We start from the raw sequence: 23,422 nt of genomic DNA on the forward strand, positions 1-23,422 counted from the left end.
TAAATAATTTATATTTACACTGTTGACTCATCCCTTACACCTTAACCCACCTTTAAACCTACCACCAAACCTGATAGCAGCAAAAGTGTATTGCAATACAACATGAACACATGGACTTATTGTCTTGATGCAAGTGCGCAGTAGTTAAGGCCACCTAATATAAAGTGTGACCCACGACTGTATAAACAAATACAAAAGTACGCCCTAGGAAGACATCAGTGCGCACTAGACTACTAGAGCCACTGAGATGCTGCGTAACGTCGGAGCGGGGCGCAGTCGGGTTTTGGGCAGCAGCGAGCGCCGCTCCGCGTCTGAAGGGAAGCTCGCCGTGCCAAAGCAGGCGGAGTCGGAAACGCGAAAGCCCTGCGCTCCTTATACTCCCTCCCCCGCCGGAGGTGTAAACGATCGTGGTGGAGCAGCTCAGGGAGCCGCCGTGATCGACCGCCCCAGAAAAGCGCTGCGTCGTCCGCACGGAGATCCAGCCGCCAGTCGGTCGTCCCGTTGTTCTCGCGTTTAAGCGCATCCGGAGGAGCCGGCGTGGCATTACACCAGCTCTCCCATTTCCTTCTCAAACAGAGGACGAATTCTCCCCCCCTCCCCAGAATTGCACCAGGAATATCTCCCTGGATACTTACCCCAGAAATGGACGGTTTCGCCGGTAGTTTAGGTGAGTGTGCCCGTCTGTGCGATGAAACGGTGACTATTAATAGATGAGTCTCCTGCGGACATGGCGAATATAGACGCGAGTGAGGAATGTGTGTGTGTGTGTGTGTGTGTGTGTGTGTGTGTGTGTGTGTGTGTGTGTGCGCGCGCTGGCTCACTGTACACTCGTGTCAGCTGTATGGCCACGCTCCTCTGACACTGCGTTCGTGGGCAGAAAGCTAGAACGAGAAGAAAGAGAGCGGTTTCAAAAGACTCACTATCTTTATCTCCGTTGTTAAACCCCGCCGTGACATGCCTTTGGAAAACGCTCCGAACGCATTGCGTTTCCTGAAGGATGATGGTGGAACGATGTTAAACGTGCAGGTAGCTTACGGGTTCTGGGGGTCGGTGGAGACCAAATCCCGCCACTGTCACGAGAAAGCTCGCGCCTCGTTTTGTTCGCGCGCCGCATACTCGGCGCTCGCTGCGCGTGACGTCCGCTCCATCTGCCGTAAATAGTGTTAAAAACGACCAGTGTCACGCAGAGTTAAGGATGGACAGCGTTCACATCGGTTCGTTGGTTTGTTATGGATGCTAGCACACGTGAGCCTGGAGCACAAAACCATAAGCCATAAGCAGCGCGAATATATTCGTTGCGATAGTCAACAAAACATTGCACGGGTCAGAATTTTCACATTTTCTTTTATGCAAAATATCATTAAGATATCAAGTGAAGAACACGTTCCAATGAAGATATTTTGTAAACTTCCCACTGTAAATATATCAAAACTTACGTGTGTATTAATAAATAACTTCATGTGGACCATTTTAAAGGCTGTTTTTTCAGTATTTTAGCTTTTTTTTCACAACCTCAGATTTCAGATTTTGAAACGGTTGTATCGCAAATATCAAATATTGCGTCCTATGCTCATAATTTAACTGTATGACTGGATCTTTGGTCCAATTTTAATTCGAACGTCGCTGTGATAGTGCAAATAAATTCAAGAATGGAGAACAAACGTAAGCCGCACACGATCGACTTTTGATTCTAATCAAAAATGACATTTTAATTAGAAATGACTGCAGATTGAACTGTTTGTGAAAACAAAAACGGCACGCTACGGCTTAAATTGCACACAAGTAGCGTTTCTGAATGTGGCCTGCGACCGATGTGAGTTTATGCTTGGCAAGGGCTAAGTTGCTCCAACTGACATTTTACAAATCCCAGCAAATTCAAATGGCTGTGGGTAATATACGTTTTAGAACAAAACAGCTAAGTCATATCAACCGTTCACGAGGAAGTCGATGGTGAATTAGGTTGCTTTATCGTTTAAAGCTCTGTTAAACAGACGTATATCACACAAATAATATCGCTGCTATAAAACAGCTGTGACGTTATTGCACCGTATTGATATGTGTGCATATATTGGGACGGAATAGCATTAATGGAGCAGCAGAGCTGGCTGTGTGACGGTGGTGTGGTGGTTTCAGAGCTCTGGCTGTCAGGGCAGATCATTTAGTCAGATAACATTTCGTGCCGGAGGCAGCAGGAATGTATTTATTGCGTTCATGAAGGGTCCACTTGAGGTTTGTGAACGCGTTGATGTCTGTCAGCCGTGTCAGAGGGGCCGTTGGAGGTAAAGGGATTTTTCTGATAGCTACAGGTGACGAGCGTAATTGCATAATGCAAACCGAGAAGGGCGCAAACGGCTTTTATCGCCTTGCACGTGTGCCGGAGCAGACTGTTTGTGGAACTAAATATTACAAGGCATTTTTTGTTGCATAATTACACCTCTGGGTTTCTCTTAAACGTATGTGAGCAGCGAATGGTAGATGCATCAAATATATTTTTGCTTTCCCGTTTGAGCAAATAACAAGTAGCGTTTTCATGATTCGGAGAATTCATTGACGTGTAAAAAAATAGTTGAAATCCTGCCGACTTAATTTTTTAATTTCGTCAACTAAAATATTTCAATTGTCGCTTAAATTAACATTACGTAACTTAAAATTTCAAGTTGACTAAACAAAAATTTTTTTTTTTAATTTGATGCATCTATTATTTTTTTGTAATAGCAGTCAGATGAATCAAATTGAATGTTTCTCGCATACATGCTATATTGGAAACCCCCTCACAGCGGAGTAACTTTTGTAAATTGATACAAAGGTCGTAAAAAAATTCAAACTTGTTTGCTGATGGTGAATTTTAATGCAGCTTTGTAAAAGGACTTTGACCTTAATTGTTGACTTGAGAGCGCCAGCTTGAATATCCTGTCATATAACCGCTGATCAATGAAATTCTGTGCTGATTATATAACTTGATTCTGTTGCTTGGTTACGCTCGGAGGAGGGTTGAGCGCTCAGTTTGTCCTGCTCTGAGTTACCTTGGTGATGTGGCAGTGTCTGGCAGGGATGCGATGTAAAAGTAAAGGGGCCAGTTAACTGCGTAGAGAAAACAGGCAGATTTTTCTGCAGGTGCATGTAATGGAAAACTTCATTTCAGGCCTGTTTTGAGATTTTTGTGCACATGTCATGCTGCTGTCCGAATTATTGGATGCGACTGTTGCTGTGTGTGTGTGTGTGTGTGTGTGTGTGTGTGTGTGTGTGTGACAGTCTCTACAATGTCCTGCAATGCCCCCCCGCCCGTCGACCCTCGACTTCCACTTTCTCTTATTTCCTCATAAATAAGCTTTTATTACATTTTTCAAATCCGTAAATAAGCTAATTGTTATCAAACCACATCATCCAAATTGAATTTGTTATTCGGTTATCAGTCAAATTGAATCTAGCTTTGGCTTATGACTTCGATTTCCCCCGAAACTGCTTTTCTAATGCCGAAGTTGAAGGTCGCAAAACGCAAAAGTGCACTAAAGCGTGTATAACCAGAGCCGGTATCAGTTTTGCACCACAGGTACATCCGTCAGAGACAGACCGCATGTCGGCCGCACGCAACCTTGTCACCTCCGTCTCTGCGTCACACAAGGCAGGCAGCGGAGATTCAACTCGCTCTTTACAAAGTTTTCGGTTTGACGCGAAAGCCCGTTTAACTCACTTTGGTTCTTGGAAGATCTGAATGTGGTTTTTGACAATGTAGAATGTGGTTTTGGTCATGACGACAGCGAAGCTAAGCTTGAAAAATATAGGCGATGTAATAGAAAGCGGACTGATTTCCTGTCATGACATCTATGATACGGGCGTGATTAAAAAAGAAAATCTTACAATGCACGTGTATTTTGTATTAATTAACGTTCTTAAATGACATTTTGTTTACGTCATCTTGAATACATATGAGTATACCTCATTATCAAAAAATAAATGGATGTAAAAATGAAAAAGCATATGAAAATACATAGAATAGATATACCTCATTATTAAATAAATAGAAATAGAAAAATAAATAAAATAAAAAGTAAGTAAAATATGCATTTAGTATTATTTAATCATTTTTATTATACGAATATGATTACAAGTAACTTTTTGTTTTTATTATTATTGATATTAATTAACAATAAATTAATAAAACAAATTAATTAACGCTGATTCTAAAAAGAAATGTTGATGCCAAAGTTGTTTGTCAATAATTTGTCTCTATAATTGATTGTATTGTTTAATGAATTTTTGCAAAACAAATAAAAATCTAAAGAATTCAAAGAAATAATTACATTTAAGTATATATTTGAATATATAATAGATATTAATATCATGTAACGATACATTTACACTGTTTTGCTACTCACTTAACTTTTTGAATTATGTTGTTCTCCAAACATATTTAAATGTCCTTGTAAATGACGATTAAATGTAAAATGAATTTATAATTTCATAATATATTCAAATGTAATAGATAGCATTCAGGAATAGCATGGGCTAAATTAGTTTTTCACTGGACAAATTTCCATTTCATTACATTTTTATTTTATTCAGCATCACCCAATCAAAACAGACTCAAATCTCAAATTTGGGTTGCGACCCAGTTGGCGTCTAGTGTGGTCGAGCGTGCCTCTCAGGGCTCCGAGTTACGTGCTCTTACTAGTGCAGGTCAGTAGGTTGGCTTGCGAGCGGTGTGCTGCCTTTTAAGGCATGTGCGTGTGTTATGTTGATGTGTAAAAGGCACCGATGGAGGTGTAGGGTCTTGCTCAAGGTCTCCGTGCAGGCCTCGAGCGTTCGCTGTGCAGAGATTGGCGTCGGTTTTCGCTCTGCACCCAATCAGCCGCCCAACTGTCAAACTCGGCATAAAAATAGCAGCCGCCCCCGTCCCTCCCGTCGCCAGGTGCATTCCCCACCTCCGTCGCTCAATCCCAGGCCTCCGTGGGGCTCAGGGTGGATAACCAGATAGCTGCTGGTTTAAACCCTGAAGCGAGCGAGGCGTGATCTAGACTGCGGGGCGATTTTTCCACAGGGGCGGTAAACTTCACACTTTCAGTTCAGAGCGAAAACACAACCAGAAGCTGTTTGTTTTCAGTTATAGTCGGTGACTTCCTGCAGTGCAGCGTAGGCTTATCCATTGATTCAACAAAGTTTTTATGCAAATCGAACGCAACATAATTTGAGTGAAGACATCGGTATGGAAGCTTATTTCTGCCATGGAATAATTGTGTATTTAATCATTGCAGATTACAGATTTAATCGTTTTAATTATTCTTATCCAAGATAAGATTCTCTCCGCAGAATTGTCCTTCTCCAGTATTCGCTCAGAAACATAGTGTTATTGTTAGAGCTTGGCGATATGACCAAAATCTTATATCACGATATAGTGAACATCCACTATGTTAAAGAGCGTTTCATAGACCTCCAGGGATAAAACTGTATCCCAAATAAGGGCACTGCAGTATCTCTGGACAGAAGCAACTTCTGAATGACTGTTGACTTATTTATTGGAGCAACTGTAGATGTGCCAGTTTCAGGTTTCTGATTCAAGGAAGCGTCATAGCTTTTCTTCATGCGCTCGGCTTTCCTCCGTGTTTGTGAAAACCCCCAAAGGGTCTGATGCAAATGCATTTTAATGTCAGCAGATAAACACAACGTGACCTCTGCGAAAGCTGTAGCGGGATGTGAAGACCGCATCATTGCCGAAAAGCCCGGCTTTGCGTTGGTTTTGGGACGAACGGGTCTCAGCATCGCTCACGCTTCATTAGCGCTGTGTCAAAGTGGGTTTCATGCGCGGGTTTGTTTTGGAAGTATCTGATTGTTTTGACTCTAAATGACCTGTGATGTGGTTTTCGTGCGCGGTTGAGATTGCATATGGCAGTCGTTAATGTTCAAGCGCGTGTGTATTTGTGTGCCGAGTTGCACTTGGAAAGACGAGCCCGGGATCGGATTTCAGAATTCCTTCTTTGAAAGAAAAAAGATGGAGGGGAGCGGGAGACAGACGGACACGGAGAGAAAGAGAGAGCGAAGGGAGGGAGAGATCCGGAAAGGGACACACGTGTGCCCGAACGCTTCCAGATGCTGGAATGTTGCCTCCCAACTTTTCACATTCTTCTTTCCCTTCTTCCCTCATAACAATGGATGAGATTACAGATGGAGCGAGACGGGAAATATGTGTGTGTGTGTGTGGAGAGTACAGATAGATGAAGTCTGATGCATTGCAGATCTGCAGACTCTAATGTCCACAGATTCCAGAATATATGCACGTCTTTATTTTGCGCTGCGCACCAGCTCTAAAACACGTGCCGAATGTGACCGTAACTCTACCACCGGTGAGTAATAAGTGAACCAAATAAGTCGGCAGGTAACCGTTCGCACACATGACTAGAAATAATTCTAGTTACAGTTTGGCTGGATCAGTTTTAGTGTGTGGGGTTGTGTTGGGCCACCAGCGTCACGGCCTTTCACTTGAGCGGTTTCTCAAGACGGGACACTCGTACGGAACTTGTCCCAGAAGACCACTTTGTCCGTCGTCCATGTTTGTTTCATTTGTGTTAATTGCCTGTAAACTCCACCGAATTTCCTCTAGGGTTCTCTGGGGACAACAGGAAGTAGTATAATTAGTCAGCAACAACCTCTGTTTCTTTGATCAAGAACAAACCCACGCGGATAAGTGAGTTGAATGATGTGCAGTATTTTAGTTTGGTTTTATCATACCTTGCTGTTATGACTGGGCCGTATTCGCACAGTTTATATCATTTTTTTGGTTAGTTTCTTATGCTTACCAGGGCCGCATTGATCTGACCAAAAAGCAGTTGCTTAAGTTTGTGATCAGCGTCATTGTAAATAAATCGCGAGTATTTTAAATGTCATGGCCCTAGTTGCCCTAGTGTTTATTCTGAAAGCTCGTGCACAGAAAGTCATTTAAACGCACGCGGCTTGACTGATTTATTAGCGCAGGCCCTTGAGCCAGCAGCCATGAAATTGAGAATCGAATCAAGCAGAATCAACTACTTTGAGATCCGCTTCTCCAGAGTGGGAAAAAGAGCGAGAGAATGGGCAGCACTGGAGGACAGTGCTGGTGAACATAAGGGGCTGTACTCTAACCTTAATCAGGATTAATCAGGATGTGCCTCACGAGTGTGTGTGTGTGTGTGTGTGTGTGAGAGAGAGAGAGAGAGAGAGAGAGAGAGAGAGAGAGAGAGAGACAGAGAGAGAGAGAGAGAGAGAGAGAGAGAGAGAGAGAGACAGAGAGAGAGACAGAGAGAGAGAGAGAGAGAGAGAGAGAGAGAGAGAGAGAGAGAGAGAGACAGAGAGAGAGAGAGAGAGAGAGAGAGAGAGAGACAGAGAGAGAGAGACAGAGAGAGAGAGACAGAGAGAGAGAGAGAGAGAGAGAGAGAGAGAGAGAGAGAGAGAGAGAGAGAGAGAGAGAGAGAGAGAGAGAGAGAGAGAGAGACAGAGAGAGAGAGAGAGAGAGAGGTAATCTCAGGGTGGAGATATAAATCCGTATGTACGGTAGAACAGCATGTAGTCTGAAGTGGTTCAGGATGGATTAAGTTAATGGCTGGGTTGGACACAGATCTTGGATGGGGTTTCAGGCACTCTTTCTTCACTCGTGGAACCCAGTCAGAGTTTTTAGACACACATATTGAGTTCAAGATGCACATGGTCATGAAAAATACCATCTGGGTCATGTGTGATGTGGTTATGACTCTATAAATGATCCATAAACCGTGAGGCGCACTAAATCATTTGTGTTAGGATAAACGGCACGTTTGGCGAGTTGGGCTTTAAAAGTTGTAGTTGTTTACAGTGTCGGTCTGTACAAACCTCATCCATGCACGCGCACACACACACTCGCGCGCACACATTGCATTTGTGGTTTATGGGGACTCTCCATAGACGTAATGGTTTTTATACTGTACAAACCGTACTTTCTCTCGCCCTACACCGACCCTAAACCTAAACCTACCCCTTACAGGAATTTTTTTTAATTTCTTAAAACACTGTTTAGTAAACTTTTTAAGCCTTTTGTTTTACAGCACACAGGAAGTGTCCTCATAAACCGTGTAACTTTATAGTACCCATGTGATTATACACATTTGTGTCCTCGTAAACCACAAATGCCAGTACACACACACACACACACTCAGGTTCCGTGTGTGTCGCAAAAGACAGGTGTGCGCACAGCGGGGGCTGGATCAGTATCAAATGTACCGCTATAGATGTGCCAGATTATCTGCTCACAGGCTCTTTTCAATTAGCTTGCCTTCTAAAGTCAATGGCTCACAGATCAGTTGTCCTCTTCTAGTAATGTGTGTGTGTGTGTGTGTGTGTGCGCACCAGAAGACCAGAAGATTTCAATATGATGTAATATGCCAAAATATCTTTTGAAACACTACTTGAATTAATTACATTTGCATGTAATTCTTATTCCTTGCCTATCAAAGGCATGATGCAACATGGCAGCAATAGTGGTTGGCTAATACGTCACTTTATAAGGTATATAAACATGATATATATCGTTTAAATATATACAATAGCCTTCAAACATTTAGTATTTTTTCCATAAATATTTTAAAAGAAGCGTCTTATGTTCAGCAAGGCTGCTTTTATTTGATCAAATATAAAGGAAAAAAATATGATTATTATTACTGCTATTTAAAATGAACTTTTTTTCTATTTATTATATATAAAAATGTAATTGATCCCTGTATTGCAAAGCATAATATTCAGCATCATTACTCCAGTCCTCAGTGTCACATGACCCTTCAGAAATCAATCTAAAATACTGAAAAACTGTTTAAGAAACTATCTAATGTATTAAAACAATAACAGATAATTTGGACGATTTAAATAGAAATACATACACTTGGAATTTATAGGATAATTTCTGTGGATTACTTGGAATTTACAGAAAAATATTTAAGAACTTGCTCCACCGACAAAACTATAGATTTTGAAACTTACACAATTGACCGCTTCTCTAAATCTCGGCTGAGGTTAGTTTTTTTTGTGTGGGTGACACGCTGACAGGTAGAGTAGCTCACTGTGCTGCTGTGGGTTTTTATTTTGGGCATTTTGACACCTATACATCGACGTAATTGTGCAACGTCCGTCATTTTCTGTCGTCAGACGCCTCCACGGAATCCACTCGCCTACGCACACAAAACACTGATTTCAGCTGCCTTGTAAACACTCAAGGTTGAACCCCACAATTAAGCCCGGATCATTGTGTGGCGCTCGTGGTGTTCCTAGAAATGTTCATAATTGATAATTCACAGTGCAGATCACAATATTTGGCCGCGCTGCGCAGGAAAAAGTATAACGGTATAATGTTTCTTTCTCTTTATTGGTGTTCTCTGGATTGCTGAAAAGATCTACGTCGTTGTTTTACTGGAAAACACTCCCGTTCAAGTGTTAACGTTCTCTGCGTAATTATAGTTTTGAGGTGAGGTCGGTCAGCGCAGGGACGCTGCAGATTTTACTCTCCGCATAAACATGTGTCTGTCCGGCGGCCTCATTCTGTCCCTGCAGTGCAGCAGAACCCGCTGATGACTCTGCAGTTTCGCTCAGGAGAGCGGGCCGGCCAACTTTCTCTGGTAGTTTTCCACAGCATCCAGCTCAAACACGGCTGGTAAAAGGATTTCCATGCTGACCAGGTGCTCCGCGGCAGAAGGTGCTCACGGTTTGTTTCATCAGAAGCTTTGCATAGTTTGTGTGAGGAGCAGACAGGGGGCGCTGCAGACGTTTTAGACAAACAGGATTTGAGGCTGAGGAGGGAATTGTGTTATATATGTGTGTGTGTTAAAGTTGTTTCTTTGTGTTCACTGAGCATAGCACTAAATAATACATGCAATAAATAATACATTTACACCTAATTAATAGTGCCCCTGATAGATAGATATACACATACAAACCACTATATATATGTGTGTGTGTGTGTGTATATTAAAATTAAAAAGGAAAACGTAGTGGTTTGTATGTGTATATGTGTATATACACACACACACACACACACATACATATATATGTGTGTGTGTGTGTGTGTGTGTGTATTATTATGAGACGGAGAGAGGTCACAGTAAAGTGTTTCATCATTGATAACAATAATTTAGCAAATCAGCATATTCAAATGATTTCTGAAGGTTCATGCAACACTGAATACTGGATTAATGAGGCATAAATTCATTTTAAAATTACAGAAATAAATCACATTATAAAATGTATTCAAATCGAAAGCAGTTATTTTAAATTGTAGCAACGCTTCACTGTATGTTTGATCAAATAAATGTTATCTTAACGCTCATATAAGAGGCTAATTTCCAATAGACCTCTAATGTTTGAACCCTAGTGTACGCTTGCTTGTAAAGCGGAACCCAAAAGACATTTGGAAGTAATCACAATATAAACAATCAATGTTAAGTATATTGAACAATGAAATGGTATTTTATTGCGATTGTATAATAACGAAACCTGGGTTTATGAGCCCGTTTGCGAATATAATCAGAGCTTGTCTCAAATCTTTTTCACTTAACATTTGGGCTATCTGAAAGACATCTAAGTTCTTCTAAATTAGAATGAAATTACTTAAATATGCATTTTCCCTCATGGCAGAACTAAAAAACCGTATTTGTCGTTTTTTATGCCCCATGCTTGTGATGGGTGTCATTATAGCCACAAACAACCAATCAACTGCCTAGTGTACCTAGAATCTAGTAAACACTATGAGTGTTCAGCATCGCACAGAGAGGCATTCGATATTCTGCTCAAAATTACCCTCTAAAATTACCCACTTAGGGGCTTTTAAGTAATCCAGATCATTTGTAATTAACCATTTGGAGGAAGATGTCTCAGTGCTGTTTTTGCAGGACAAACTGTTATTGCTGTGGTAATTGTTCATCTCCGGTGAACTGCATTGTGAGCCTCAGCACGGACCGTCTGGAACGACGTGGTTCGGGTTTGCTGTTGGAACCGTTTCGCTCCTGTAGTGCCCATTAATTCCTGTAAGTACCACACTGGGGTTTGAGTGAATGTAATTCCCCTAACATTTCATTTTGATCTTGCCCGAATAAATTTGAAAGCTTGCGTAAGCACTTCAAGCGAAATGGCAACAGAGACAGAAAGGGAGTCAAAGAGGAGAAACAGATGTAAAAAGAAAGCGTAAATAAGAGAAATATGTGAAGACATATGGAAAGTCATAAACGTGATGAATAGCGGCAGAAACGCTATAGTTTTGTTATCTGTGTCTAAATCGGCGCTCTCTTCTGCCTGCGTGATTAAGAGAGAGTCCATAAATTATGACCGATTTTTTTTTTTTTTGTTCGTTTGTTTTTAGGTCCATTTAAAGAAACAGTTCACCCCAAAAACTTAGGCTAACCTTTTAATTACTCACTCTCGTGTCGTTCCAAACCTGGAAGATCTTCGTTCGTTTTCAGAACACAAATTAAGATACTTTTGATGAAATCACTGCATAGAAAGAAACGCAACTAACACGTTCAAGGCACAGAAAGGTAAGGATATAGTTAAAATAGTCCATCTGGCATTAGTGCTTCAACCACTGTGCAGTAGTTAAGTTGCTGTCTGTGTTAAAAGCTCTATTTCCATCTGTGCGATGATTAGGAATGTCTTACAGATTCAGAAACCACTGAGTAATTAATCTTTTTTTTAATATTCAAATTAATCCTCAACAATTTTAACGGCATCAGTCAGAATTTTGGGTATTTGTGCTATTATTTAATGGCCAAATGAAGCATGTCTTAAAGGAACACTCCACTTTTACAATTTTTAAATCCATTCAGCCGATCTCCGGGTCTTGTGATAGCACTTTTAGCATAGCTTAGCATAGATCATTGAATCCAATTAGACCAATTATAAAAATGACCAAAGAGTTTCTATATTTTTCCTATTTAAAACTTGACTCTTCTGTTTTTTTTGTGAACTAAGACTGATGGAAAATTCAAATTAGGAACTATGCTCCCATTCTGGTGTAATATTCATGGAAGTTTGCTGCCATAACATGGCCGCAGCAGGCGCAGTGATATCACGCAGCGCCTGTGGAAAATAGTCCCCAGCTTGCAAAACTTGCTAACTCTGGGGAAGTTGGAGAATGAGCCTAAGTGAAGTGTTCCTTTAAACTATTTTGCGCTCGGATGCAGTTTGTTCCAAGAAGAGGCACCGCAGAGAGCGCGTGGTAGAAGGGAGAGGATTTTTTCACGTGTATTAACTTATTTAGAAAGCAAGAACACATTGAACAAGCATAATTTGCCAAACCAAGTGATTTTTAACGACTTGGAGCCCTCGACTAGGAGTCTCGCAATACCATTTCGTTCTCACGCTAATTTGCCCTGTTTAGTAAACCTGGCCCTTTACCGTTATCATCTCTACTCTACTTTACTACTATGTAGTATGCAAAAAAAAAACAATACCCAGGTAACTTAGAGCTTCTGCTGAGATTCTGGTTTGCACATTTGATGGGCACTTTAGTATCCCATGAGGCCACAGGAGAGAATTCAATGCGAGGCGTGTGGCTCAAACGTACTCAATTTGCACTCAATTTGCTCTCAGTTACAAAGCTAAAAGCTACTTATGATGGAAAGACAAGCAAGGGTTGTGATGCTAATTGACGATCTGTCACTTCAGCTTTTTAAGAAACTCAAAAGAACACAGCTTTTGTAAATAGACGCATTCTCCAACTCCCCCAGAGTTAAAAAGTTTTAACGCTTTTGGATCCATCCTTCTGACCCACCGGGTCTGGCAGTAGAAAATTTAGCATAGCTTAGCATAGGTCATTGAATCTGATTAGACCAGAAGCATCTCGTTTAAAAATGAGCATAGAGGGAAGGGGTAATGAGTCCATTTTCAACAAAATCGAAGCGTTCCCTTTAACGGGCATTTCAAAAGCGCATTAAAATGATCACAATATTCAAGGGTAATTCTACAGTGCCTCTAAAATCATTTTGATACTGCAAGCTCTCGTTACATGAGGACATTCTTCTCACGGATAGTGAAATTAAATCTGATTAAACATGAGATGCCGTTTGGAGAGGGAGAGGAGTGGAATTGGCAGAGACCGAGCGAGAAGTTACTGACAGCAGTTCTCCAGTCAGACGAGTGTCAGCTTGTCAGTAAGTGTCAGGTTTGCAGTTTAAATTCTGCAGCAGCCCTGCAGCGCTCTGGCTACGTGCTTCCTTTTGAATCCACTCCTCAAGTTGGCTTAAACGCCAAAACCTGACACGCACAGATTGACACTGCTGGACGGCGCGCTGCGATCCGAACGCTGGGTTTTCGCACGCGTCTGAATGGCCGCGAGCGAAGATGCTAATTATACATTTAAGGTGCGGTGACATTGTTGGCGATCAGTTGAGTGATTGTTAACGATTGCCATTGACTTATCAGTCAGTTGCAAACTGGTCCAGTGTGAAACTTTGCCCTGGATCAATGTACGGCCCTCGGGTCTCGTTCAGTTACTGCACACCCGATCCTTCTGCTATTATTTAACTGATAATGTGGCTTTCGTTAGTCCAGGCTATATGAACCGCATCCTGCCATTTGTGTGCTCTGCTCGGGCACGGGTGCTGTGCGTTTCCTTCCTTTCATTCGCGTCGAAGCATGTACACTGGCACAGAGACGACACTGAGCTGTGTGTCTGTGAGCAAGACATGGTGAAGCTGTACAAGAGAATGGTTTTTATAACGCTCTGTTGTAGTAGATGATTAACTCTCTCGAAGGTTCGTTCATCACGTAACATTCTTGTTATGAGGTTGACCTCCGTTTGTACGGCAATATTAACTTTAACATTCATCCAGTCCTTTTTTTTCATTTAAAACACGATGCGTTTGAAGTTATTCGAACATAAGAAACAACATTTATAGTGCGGTACGGATGCGACATATCAGCAATCACAAGTTCAGAGAACTGTTTTTGAGATATCAGGATTCCCCCATTCATTTAGATTTAGGACATGGTCTTGTTTGAGCAGCCGGAGGCTGTGAAAATATGGCGGCTGAGTGAACAGACTCTATTATAAATACCGCTTTAATATCCATTACACGGAGGCAAGATGAAAAGAAAATATAAAATATTTTAATTGATTTTCAGCCCTGCATGCATCGTTCAAACAGTGATGGCAATAATAGATTTTAAAAGTACATGTACACTCCGCTAAGCCAAATGTAAATACAAGTTTTATATTACCTATAAATATGTGTATTTTTTTTATTCATTGTATGTCATATTAACTTATGTATATTCTTACCATTTTTTCACCCTGTTGGTGGCATCTTTTATAACTGGGAAATTATATTGAAGTTCATGTCATAATTTATTTGAAAATTCCGAACGGTAATGCTTATTAGCATTTTCTACTTTCGGAAACTGGGATATTGGATTGATGAATTGATTTAATGATTTTTTTAAATAAAAAAATGTAGGAGTGGACAGCTGTGAAGCAAGACACTGGATCTCTGGTCTGCTTAAGTGATGTTTACATTTATTTTTATGACAGCGAATCAGTGACAGAACATTTTTCAAATCTCCTTAAATTTTAGTTAACTTAGTCTCTGAGTACAATTGTCTTGTTGCTCCAAATATCCACCACACGGTGTTTTCTGTTAAATAGACCATGCAGTTATTATATACCACAGTAAACATCATTAACATCTGAGACAGGTTGTTTGCATTCTCATGATGTTTACACCCCCTCCACACACACACACACACACACACACACCCGCTACACACCTGTGATTTCACTCAGGCAGGGGTGTCTGTGATCGCTGCCATCAGCAGAAAGCCAAGCGAGCTCTCTGGCGCCGTACCACTCATCTGTGGCATGCTGCTTGTGTGTGTGTGTGTGTGTGTGTGTGTGTGTGTGCGTGTGCGCAATTAAAGTTAGCAGCAGAATTGGCGGCAAAAGACGCTGAAACTTGTTAAAACGCAACTCTTTCAGGTCCGTCAGGTCTGCGTTTTTTCTTGCAGCAACCGATTTGCAAACAAACAGCGGCTTGGATTACCGTGCAAATGATTTAATGGCATGTTCAGAAGCATATTTGTGGGATTTAATGTGTTGTAGCTTTTTTGAGTCTGTACACAAAGATTGCAGCCCAGAATACCACAGAGTTTGGTTTATGATGTATGGCAGCGCAGTACAAAGTTTAAGCGGCACTGCGTTAGACGAACTGTTGGGTCGCGCCATTAAACATTCGTTGTTCTCATCATGTTCGCAGACTTCGAACCATTTAGTAGCGCGAGATTCAGTACGACGTCGAAACATCAAAGCCCAATGTGCTTTATTTGCATGTAAACGCCGTGGTCTGGCATCACAAGGCCGCGATTAAAAAAAGAGCAAGAACGCAGTAGCTAATAGAAGAGTCTGGTAGCAGTGGTTTCTTCCTTTCGAGGGCCGATGAAGAATGAGAAATACGGCCGAGAAATGTACAGCCAATTTTTTTTTCCCGTCCACAACAAATCCAGGTGAAACGCGAATGTTGCGCAGAACATTGTGGCTTAGCGCCGCGGCAGCAGTATTGTTTTCACTCGGCTCTCGTAGCCCGTCAGTACTGCAGCACTCTTCCAGGCTAATTGGAAACAGGGACGCGAGGAATGCAGCCGATGCCGCTGAAGGGTTCAGTGGTGGGCGTCCAAGTTTGCACCCACACACACTCTCGACACACACCCATTTGCTGGGGCACTGCGGGGGGGGAGGCAGGAATCACGGCTCTCTATGCATTTCTTCTCCTTCAATTAGACACGCTTTTAAGGCGCAGATTTGGAATAGCTGCTACTGAAGGCCGTACCTGCCGATATATAGCGGCCCGAAGCCAGAGCGTGTGTTTAGAGTTCGGGAATCGAGAGCTTGTCCTTATTTCAAAGCAGTTGTTTATTTTGAAATACCCAAGCCGTGACCGTTCATGAAAGTTTTGACGGTGGTTCTTGAACATCTGCATTCTTTTGTTGATTTGTTGACACTGTTTGGCAAATGGTGCAAAAATGGTATGAAACGATACAATGAAATCGGTAGATAACGCATTTTCCTGCCGACTCACAGATCGGTGAAACTTGTGAGATCTTTTCTTGTAAATGAATCAGTCAAAATGACTCACTGAGACTGCTGTTATCTGACTTGTAATAAACGTTGTCTACCCAAGTTCTTGCAATTAACTACAGATTGTCACGTGAACAACCGGTCGGTAATGTAATGTGTCACTAAATAGTGTAGTGTTTCTTAGTGTTTGCTTCTATATTATATATGTATTATTTAGATAAACCTAAAGTAAACCTAGTAATAAACCTAGTGATTTATAATCAGTACATTTCTTTTATCTTACATTATTTAAAGCAGTTAAAAAACTACATTTGTGAACTTGAAAATGTATTCCTTGTTAAAATAATTATTTTGTAGTTATAAGTTATATGTATTTTTTTTTCTGCTGGTATTGCTGATTTATTCTACTAGTTCATTTTCTACAGTATTCACATATACATAAACATATATACCCACACACACATACATATACACATTCATTATTTATTAATTCCATCATTCATTAATTGTCTTATTATATCATTACTTGTGAACATTAACACACTATTGCTATTAGTAAACAGGGACATCCCTTCCATTTTTACTCTTTTAATATACAGCTATTTATAAATTCCCATGAAAAAGACTCTATCCATTCTGATTATCCAAGTTCTCCATGGCTCCTTCTTCTCCGTGTGGGTGTCCTAACACAACCTTCCTCTAACAATCTGCGGTTGAAATGAGCTTGAAGTTGGAAAGCAATAAAAGGGTTCTTTGGCCAACTTAAGCAACAAAAAAGCTTCAGACTGCATAGCTGTTTTGCACAATGCCATTTATGATGGCACCATGTTGCTGGATGTTTATGTAATGCTTTTGTTAGCGTCTCCAGTCTCAGCCAGAGACAACCCTCACACGGACCATATGATGGATATTACACAGAACAGCGAAAAGAGGCTTTTTGTAAGTTGAAGCATTAGATTGAGATATTACAGTTAAATATAGCTGAAGTAAAGTAAAGTTGCTTAGTATCAAGTAAACAAGTCAGTTAATTGCCAATAAACGTCAACATCTGGGGTTGGTCACTTTACATTTCGGTCAGTCGTTCCCTCTCCGTTTAAACGGACAAAAATAAATGGCGATGTGGATCAGACTTCTTGCTGATTCTCAAAAGCCTGACTATGTGACTAGCCGATGTGGGAGGCATTTCCCTAAACGCTAGTTTGCGTGTGACTGCTGTATGTCGAACATGTCTAGTTTTGTCAGGCTCACCCCGTTGTGGTTTCTCTCTATCTGTATATATCTCTTTTTCTGTCATCCCTCGCTATGTGTGTATGTGCGCGTGTTTGTCAGTCCTATAACTCATGGCGGCCATTCTCTCTGTAGTCAGTTTGACCTCAAATGCCCTTATCACTCCGTAGGGGCCAGCTGTGCATATGCATGCATGTGCGTTGGTGTATTTCTGGCCCTCTGTCTTTCTTGTTCTAATTTAGTGAGGCTAAACAAACCACGTTCATCACGGGGAGGAGCGGCGGTGTTCTGCACGCTGTGAACGATATTACAGAACCTCTAAAGTTTTTTTGAAGTTAAAATACTTTACCCTAGACTAATATTAAAAGACTATTATTACCGAGCCAGGCCGATTCCCTTACGTAGCGTAAAACACGTTTTTAAAACATTGCTCTATTTGTTGAAGAATCCGACTAGCCCAGCACGGCAACAATGACTCAACCAATAGCGTGAGTTTTGGGGCGGAGCTATCTGTTTGTCAGACCAATTGCGGACAAGTAGAGTCCTCTGAAATTATTTTTGGAAAAACAATTATTTACGCAATTGCTTTTATCCCAAGGTAGAAAATACAAAACCCCACATACAATTTTTTTATTCATCGGCTTACAAATGCAGCACAGCAGCTAGTGCATTGCAAAAATTAAAAAATAAACTTTTACTTTACGTTCTCATGTTTTTAGGGGGCGCTCAGATGGGATGTGTTCTTTTGTTCAAAACTTGACAGAGCAAAATTACATTTATGGAAATACAGGGGTCTTGATTTATGTGTTTTGGACTGTTTTCATGTCTTAACATGAAGCACATTCCGCAAGATGCTAAAAAAACATAGCAAAATGTGGTCAAATGCGCCTGCCGATGCTTTCAAGAGGACGACTTTTACTGTACAAACTGTCTGACAGCTGAAGCAAAGCATTCGGTCACAGGTCATGCTGCTTTAAAACACCACCCAAAATATCAGAACTAAAAATATGAAGAAATGTAAAACTAATCAAGCTCGCTAATCAGATTTGGAGTCATGGCTTTTCTAGTGTCACAGAACTTTTTGTAAAGCGTCTAGTCCTCTTTGTTATTCACGCTGGCTAATAATTTCCCCCTTAGGAACTCTTAACATGACGTTTAAGGGTGTTTAGGATCCTCTCAAGCTCTCTTATAGCAAGGAGCCGAAGTGATCGTACTGGTGTCAGGGTGCATTACTCTTACGTATTGTGTAAGCCTTAACGCCACCGTTCAGACATGCCCAAATGTGTCATGTCAAAAACCATTAGCCTCATTATGATTTATGCAGGGCAGAGATGGGGAGATATGGAGCAAATTAAAAATAAGAATGGAGAAAAGGAATAATATTGCAGTAAATCAAAATGGTGATCTAGCTTTAGCTTTTGAATGGATATGCATGTCTTTACCGTTTCAAGTACAAGCTTGCATGATCTGTGCCTTCCCACTTGATCACCACTGTTAAAATGAAGAATCTTTGGAAACGTGCCCATGAAAATGTTTTTTACTTTTTTGTGTCATGAGTCACCAGTAAAGAGTTTTGGTTGAAGCACTGAGAAATTTTTTACATTTAGTGCAGAGTTTATTTACTTACATGCTGCGTCATCACATTTACAGATTCATGAAATTACTCACTAGACCATCAATACATCAAACGTTTATATGCAAAAACAGATCATTTTTATTTTTTACAAATCAAGTTTTTTATTATGTTATCATGCTTTTATTGTGTAATTAGCTCTATTTTTTGGTGTATTTTTTTTACCTAATCAAAAGAACCCAAATGCAGTTTGATTGAGATGCACAATGAAAAAACATAACTTTTGATAAAATTTGATAAAAACTGAATTATCTGTTTTTGCAAATAAATAAGGTCTTACTCTGGTTAAAAACTGCCTTTTTAGGAAAGTCCTATTCATTTTTTTTCATAAACAGGCTGCTAGTTATGTAAAGCCAAATCATATTGTAATTGTAAGTTCTTCACAGTACTTTGTCTGACATGCATCACTTGGTGTTGCATGCGAGATTGGGAAGTAACCCTTGGAGAGTGACGTTGAGTATTGGTTTAAGGTTTGGGTTGGTTCTAACCAGAAGGTTGTAGGTTCAGACCCCCAAGCCTTTTGTGCATGACTCTTAACCCTTTTGTTCATAGTGGATGGTCCCTATAATAAATTCTTTTTAGATAAAAGTGTCTGCTAAATGACTACTTACTCACTCTCTCTCATAAACCGCTGGGGTGTTTGATATTTCTTCAGTGGGCGTTTTAGTGATGACGCTGTTTCTGGTAAGGCGTTAGGGTGTTCGTGCAGATGCTCTACTGAAAGTATGAACAGCCCTTCTGCTTTCACCCTTTGCACACTCTCTCTTTCCTGTGTGGCACCGGCTGCCTTCCTGCCTTCTCTATTTTAGTGTTATGTTTGTGGGCCTCTGACGCGTCTCTGTTTCCTTTCTCGAGATGACTGTGTCCATCACCAGACCACGCGACAGCGGGTCCCGCTCCTCAGGCATGCTGGGACACGGGGAGTGGCACATGCCTTGCGTCTGCAGAGTTATTTTGCAGGTCTCGCTCTGGGATTTGTGCGTTCTGCCAACATGTTCGCGTCTACGGTTCAGGCATCTCAGTTTGTGGCTAAACTTGATTACCGTCAAGAATTGAGTGCTTTTATAGATTCCAAAAGATTGGAATTTGCATGCAGATCTGTTCAAATGAAATATTGCACCTTTTACCTGTTTGACACCAGTTATACACCTCAGCGCTTGTGTTATGTGTCAGCATGTTGAATTATATGTATGACGGTTTCAGCTGCGTTCAAGTTTGCCTTAGGGTCTTACACGCCAACACACCCAATTTGACCTGACTCACAAAACGAGTCGGTCTACTCTTGGAAAAGTAATTAATAGACCAAATGTCCCATTTCTTTAAAAATGCCCCGCTTTTAAAATGACATTAATCACTTGAAATCATCTGGCAAGAACATACTTGCAATTGTATGTAAGCTCAATAAGGAAATGAAATGAACGGCAAATGGATCTGCATCTCCTTCGGTGTGGAGACAGTGGTACAGACTCAGGATAGCAATATTTCTATACCAGTATTTGGGTTATGTTGTTATTATTTGTATGCTTGATGGAGCTCCGGACATCGTAGAGCTTTCAAGGTTTGGAACGTGTGAATAACATCCTTGAAAACTGGAATCTTTTTATTTCTTGAAACGTTCAGCATAACAATAAAATAAATGAATCAATACAAGAATAAAAACCAAAGAAAAGCGCTTGAAGTCCGCTCTAAAACACTCGAAGCAGAAATTCCGTTTCACTTGGGATACCGCCATCGGTGAATACGGCCTAATGTAGTCAGTGGGCTAATGTAGCTCAGTAGGTTTCGTAAAAGAGCTGCTGCGTCTTTTTCGAGCGTTCAGATGCAGGCGTACTCCCTGTTTGCGGTTTGTAATTTCATTGAAAGCAGAAATATGTTTGGCTGAATGCAGACGTTAAGCGTGCGGGAGTTTGACAGCCCCTGTGATTGGCCTTTGACCTACTTTCTCTTCGTTCCTCCCGTCTGTAATTGTGTCAATACGACACTCACGTTTCCACCTCGCGCTCTGATTATCCTCTCGGTCTCCTCTCGTTCGGATTGCAGCGTACGTGGCCACGATACTCTTTCTCTCCTCTGTTCTCCTCTCTCTGGCTTCTAACCACTCACTTTTTGTTGTTGGTTTTTCTTCCAACTTGGCAGCCGTGTGCTGAAGGAATGCTCTCTCTCGCTCGCTCTCCTTCTCATTGTTTTATAGCTCTCCTCAGCGACAGGCTGGCCCCTTCACAAACGTGGGATAATTAAATGTTTCATTCTTTTTTAAACACTGCTGCTATGCTCCACTCCTTCTCCTCAGGTCTAAGATTAATAAACAGCCGTGTTGTTTTTGTACGAGGGCCCGCCGAGGCACACTTACCATTGTAACTCATTGAACTCCGAGGGATATGAACTATAAATATATGAAAAGTACACTAAGACTCGGAATGATGTACAGGTAATGACTTGAGCTCATAAACACACATGAACAGTCATTCACTCACATTGTTTTGCAAGGCATGACGGTCATGGGATGATCATCGGATTAGTAATAGGGCTCGTATTTTCTGAAAATATTTTCTGATGCTACGGTAATATAACTTCATGAAGCAGCAGCATTAGCGTCTAGCATTTGGTAGATTTCTCATGATAAAAAATATACTTAATTGTGAAGTGACATGGTTATTGCAATTAAAAAATTGCTACAGTTTGCAATTGAAATGCAATTAGTGAACTAATTGATGCAATATAAATTTGACACATTTAAGTATTATGTAATTATATCTTTATTAAATGACATTTAAAACAAGATTTTCATCAACTAATAAGCTAAAACTAAAATATAGCTAAATGTCATTTCTGATAAAACTTCTTCGTAATGAGAAACACTTGATTTATTGCATTTACAAATAATAACAAATATCGGTTTGAAATCTACTTTTGTCACTAATTTTGTCATTCAACTTTAGTTTGTTAAAAAAGTCATAAATAAATGAAACATGAAAATCAGCCAATCAGCTTGTCATGATTCTGTTTTTTTTATTCTATTCTATTTTTGATTGGCTTTGAAGTAAGTGGTCACGATTTGTCTGGATCGAAGAATGATAACAATTTATTTTAAAGTGTCTTTTACACCCGTCGCATGTGCTTACTATTATAATAACAATAAATGCGAGTAACCCTAAACCAAAACCTAACCATAAAGTAACATGTAGGTATTTAATGTTACTCAGTGCTGTGTAATTACACCGTAACAAGGAAACCTCTGGTTAAAATGTTAACCAAAAGCACTAATAAGCAAAGATAGCAGCAAGCAAGGTCGTGTACTACTGAGGCCACATGCACCAGCCTAGCAACTTCCATTGAGCCTATCGCCATTTCTACTCTTGCATACTATATGCTGCAGCATGCAAACGTAAGGCACTCGAGTTGCGAAATACAGTCTGTGTCAACCGGAATAGCCTCAATTTTGCATGTTAATGACTTAATTCACGTGATGTGACAAATATTCCAGCATGTGCGCAGTGCGTGTTGATTTGAACGAGGGCCGTGGAGCTTTTGAGCGGCCGGTTTCTGGAAGCTCTGGAAGCTCTGACACCTCCACGTGGTCTCCTCCCCTCTCCCGGCGCTCCCTTCCCCCCCGTCCCAGGGCACAGTAAAATAACACACACTGTGGCTCCGTCGGAACGGCAGAGGTTAAAGACGTGCAAGCTTTAGCCACTCCCTTAGCCAACCAAGATTTTCTTTTTTTATCCCTTTATCTCCTCCTCCTCTGGTTTCCCTTGTTCTCTCTCACCCTCGCTCTCACTCGCTCGCCCTGGCTTTTGTGTGAGCGGACGTATGTTGCGCAGCGCCGTCCGGGAAAGAAAGAATGAGCGCGTGAGACGGAGAAAGAGAGACACGGACCGCGCAGAGACAGACGGACGAGAGAGGAGGACACGGGGAGAAGCGGACGAGCAGCGGTGAAGATCGCAGACGTACGCGTGAGCAGAGAATGGAAGACAGTACGACAGGTTTAGCTCCGGCGTGCAACTCTACGGCCGCTCTGAACCACCACTGCACCGGTAAAGCAGCGCTGCGGGATTGTGGGGAGGGCTCTGTGTGTGTGTGTGAGACTGAATTTATGAAGGAAACGTACTGAGATGTGTGTGTGGGTGTGTGCAGTGTATTAGCACGAGTCTTCCTTTTTGTCATTCAGAGGTTCCCTTCACACAGAGGGGAAGTGTGTGTAACTACATCGATGCACCTCAGCCGTGTGTGTGTTCAGTGAACGCTGCACCCATAGAGAGCTTTGTGTGGTTGTAGTCTTAGAAATAAAGGTTCTTTACTGGCATCGGTGATTCCTTACCGTCCATGGAACCTTTCATTCCACAAAAGTGTCTTTACAGTGGAGGAACGTCCTTTAGATTACTATAATGTTCTTCACAATAAGGAAAGAACGGCTCTTTTTAAGAAGTGTTCGGTCGAACGTTGATTGAAACGCAAAATAGTGATTCGTGTTTAGAGCCGTTTCAGTTCTGTGTGAAATTTCGGGTTCTTTT

General features: G+C 41.2%; 1 protein-coding gene across 1 annotated transcript in view; it reads left to right on the forward strand.

Annotated features, from left to right (window-relative positions):
- Positions 1–289: 289 nt before the first annotated feature.
- The window catches only part of LOC122356299 (echinoderm microtubule-associated protein-like 4), a 67,370-nt gene continuing 44,237 nt past the window's right edge, over positions 290–23,422 (forward strand). The window contains 1 exon segment of the mRNA XM_043254839.1: positions 290–667. Coding sequence (XP_043110774.1) covers positions 643–667 — 25 coding nt within the window. The 5' untranslated portion in view covers positions 290–642.

The sequence above is a fragment of the Puntigrus tetrazona genome, chromosome 13 (assembly GCF_018831695.1).
Source record: "Puntigrus tetrazona isolate hp1 chromosome 13, ASM1883169v1, whole genome shotgun sequence".
Classification (NCBI taxonomy): Eukaryota; Metazoa; Chordata; class Actinopteri; order Cypriniformes; family Cyprinidae; genus Puntigrus; species Puntigrus tetrazona.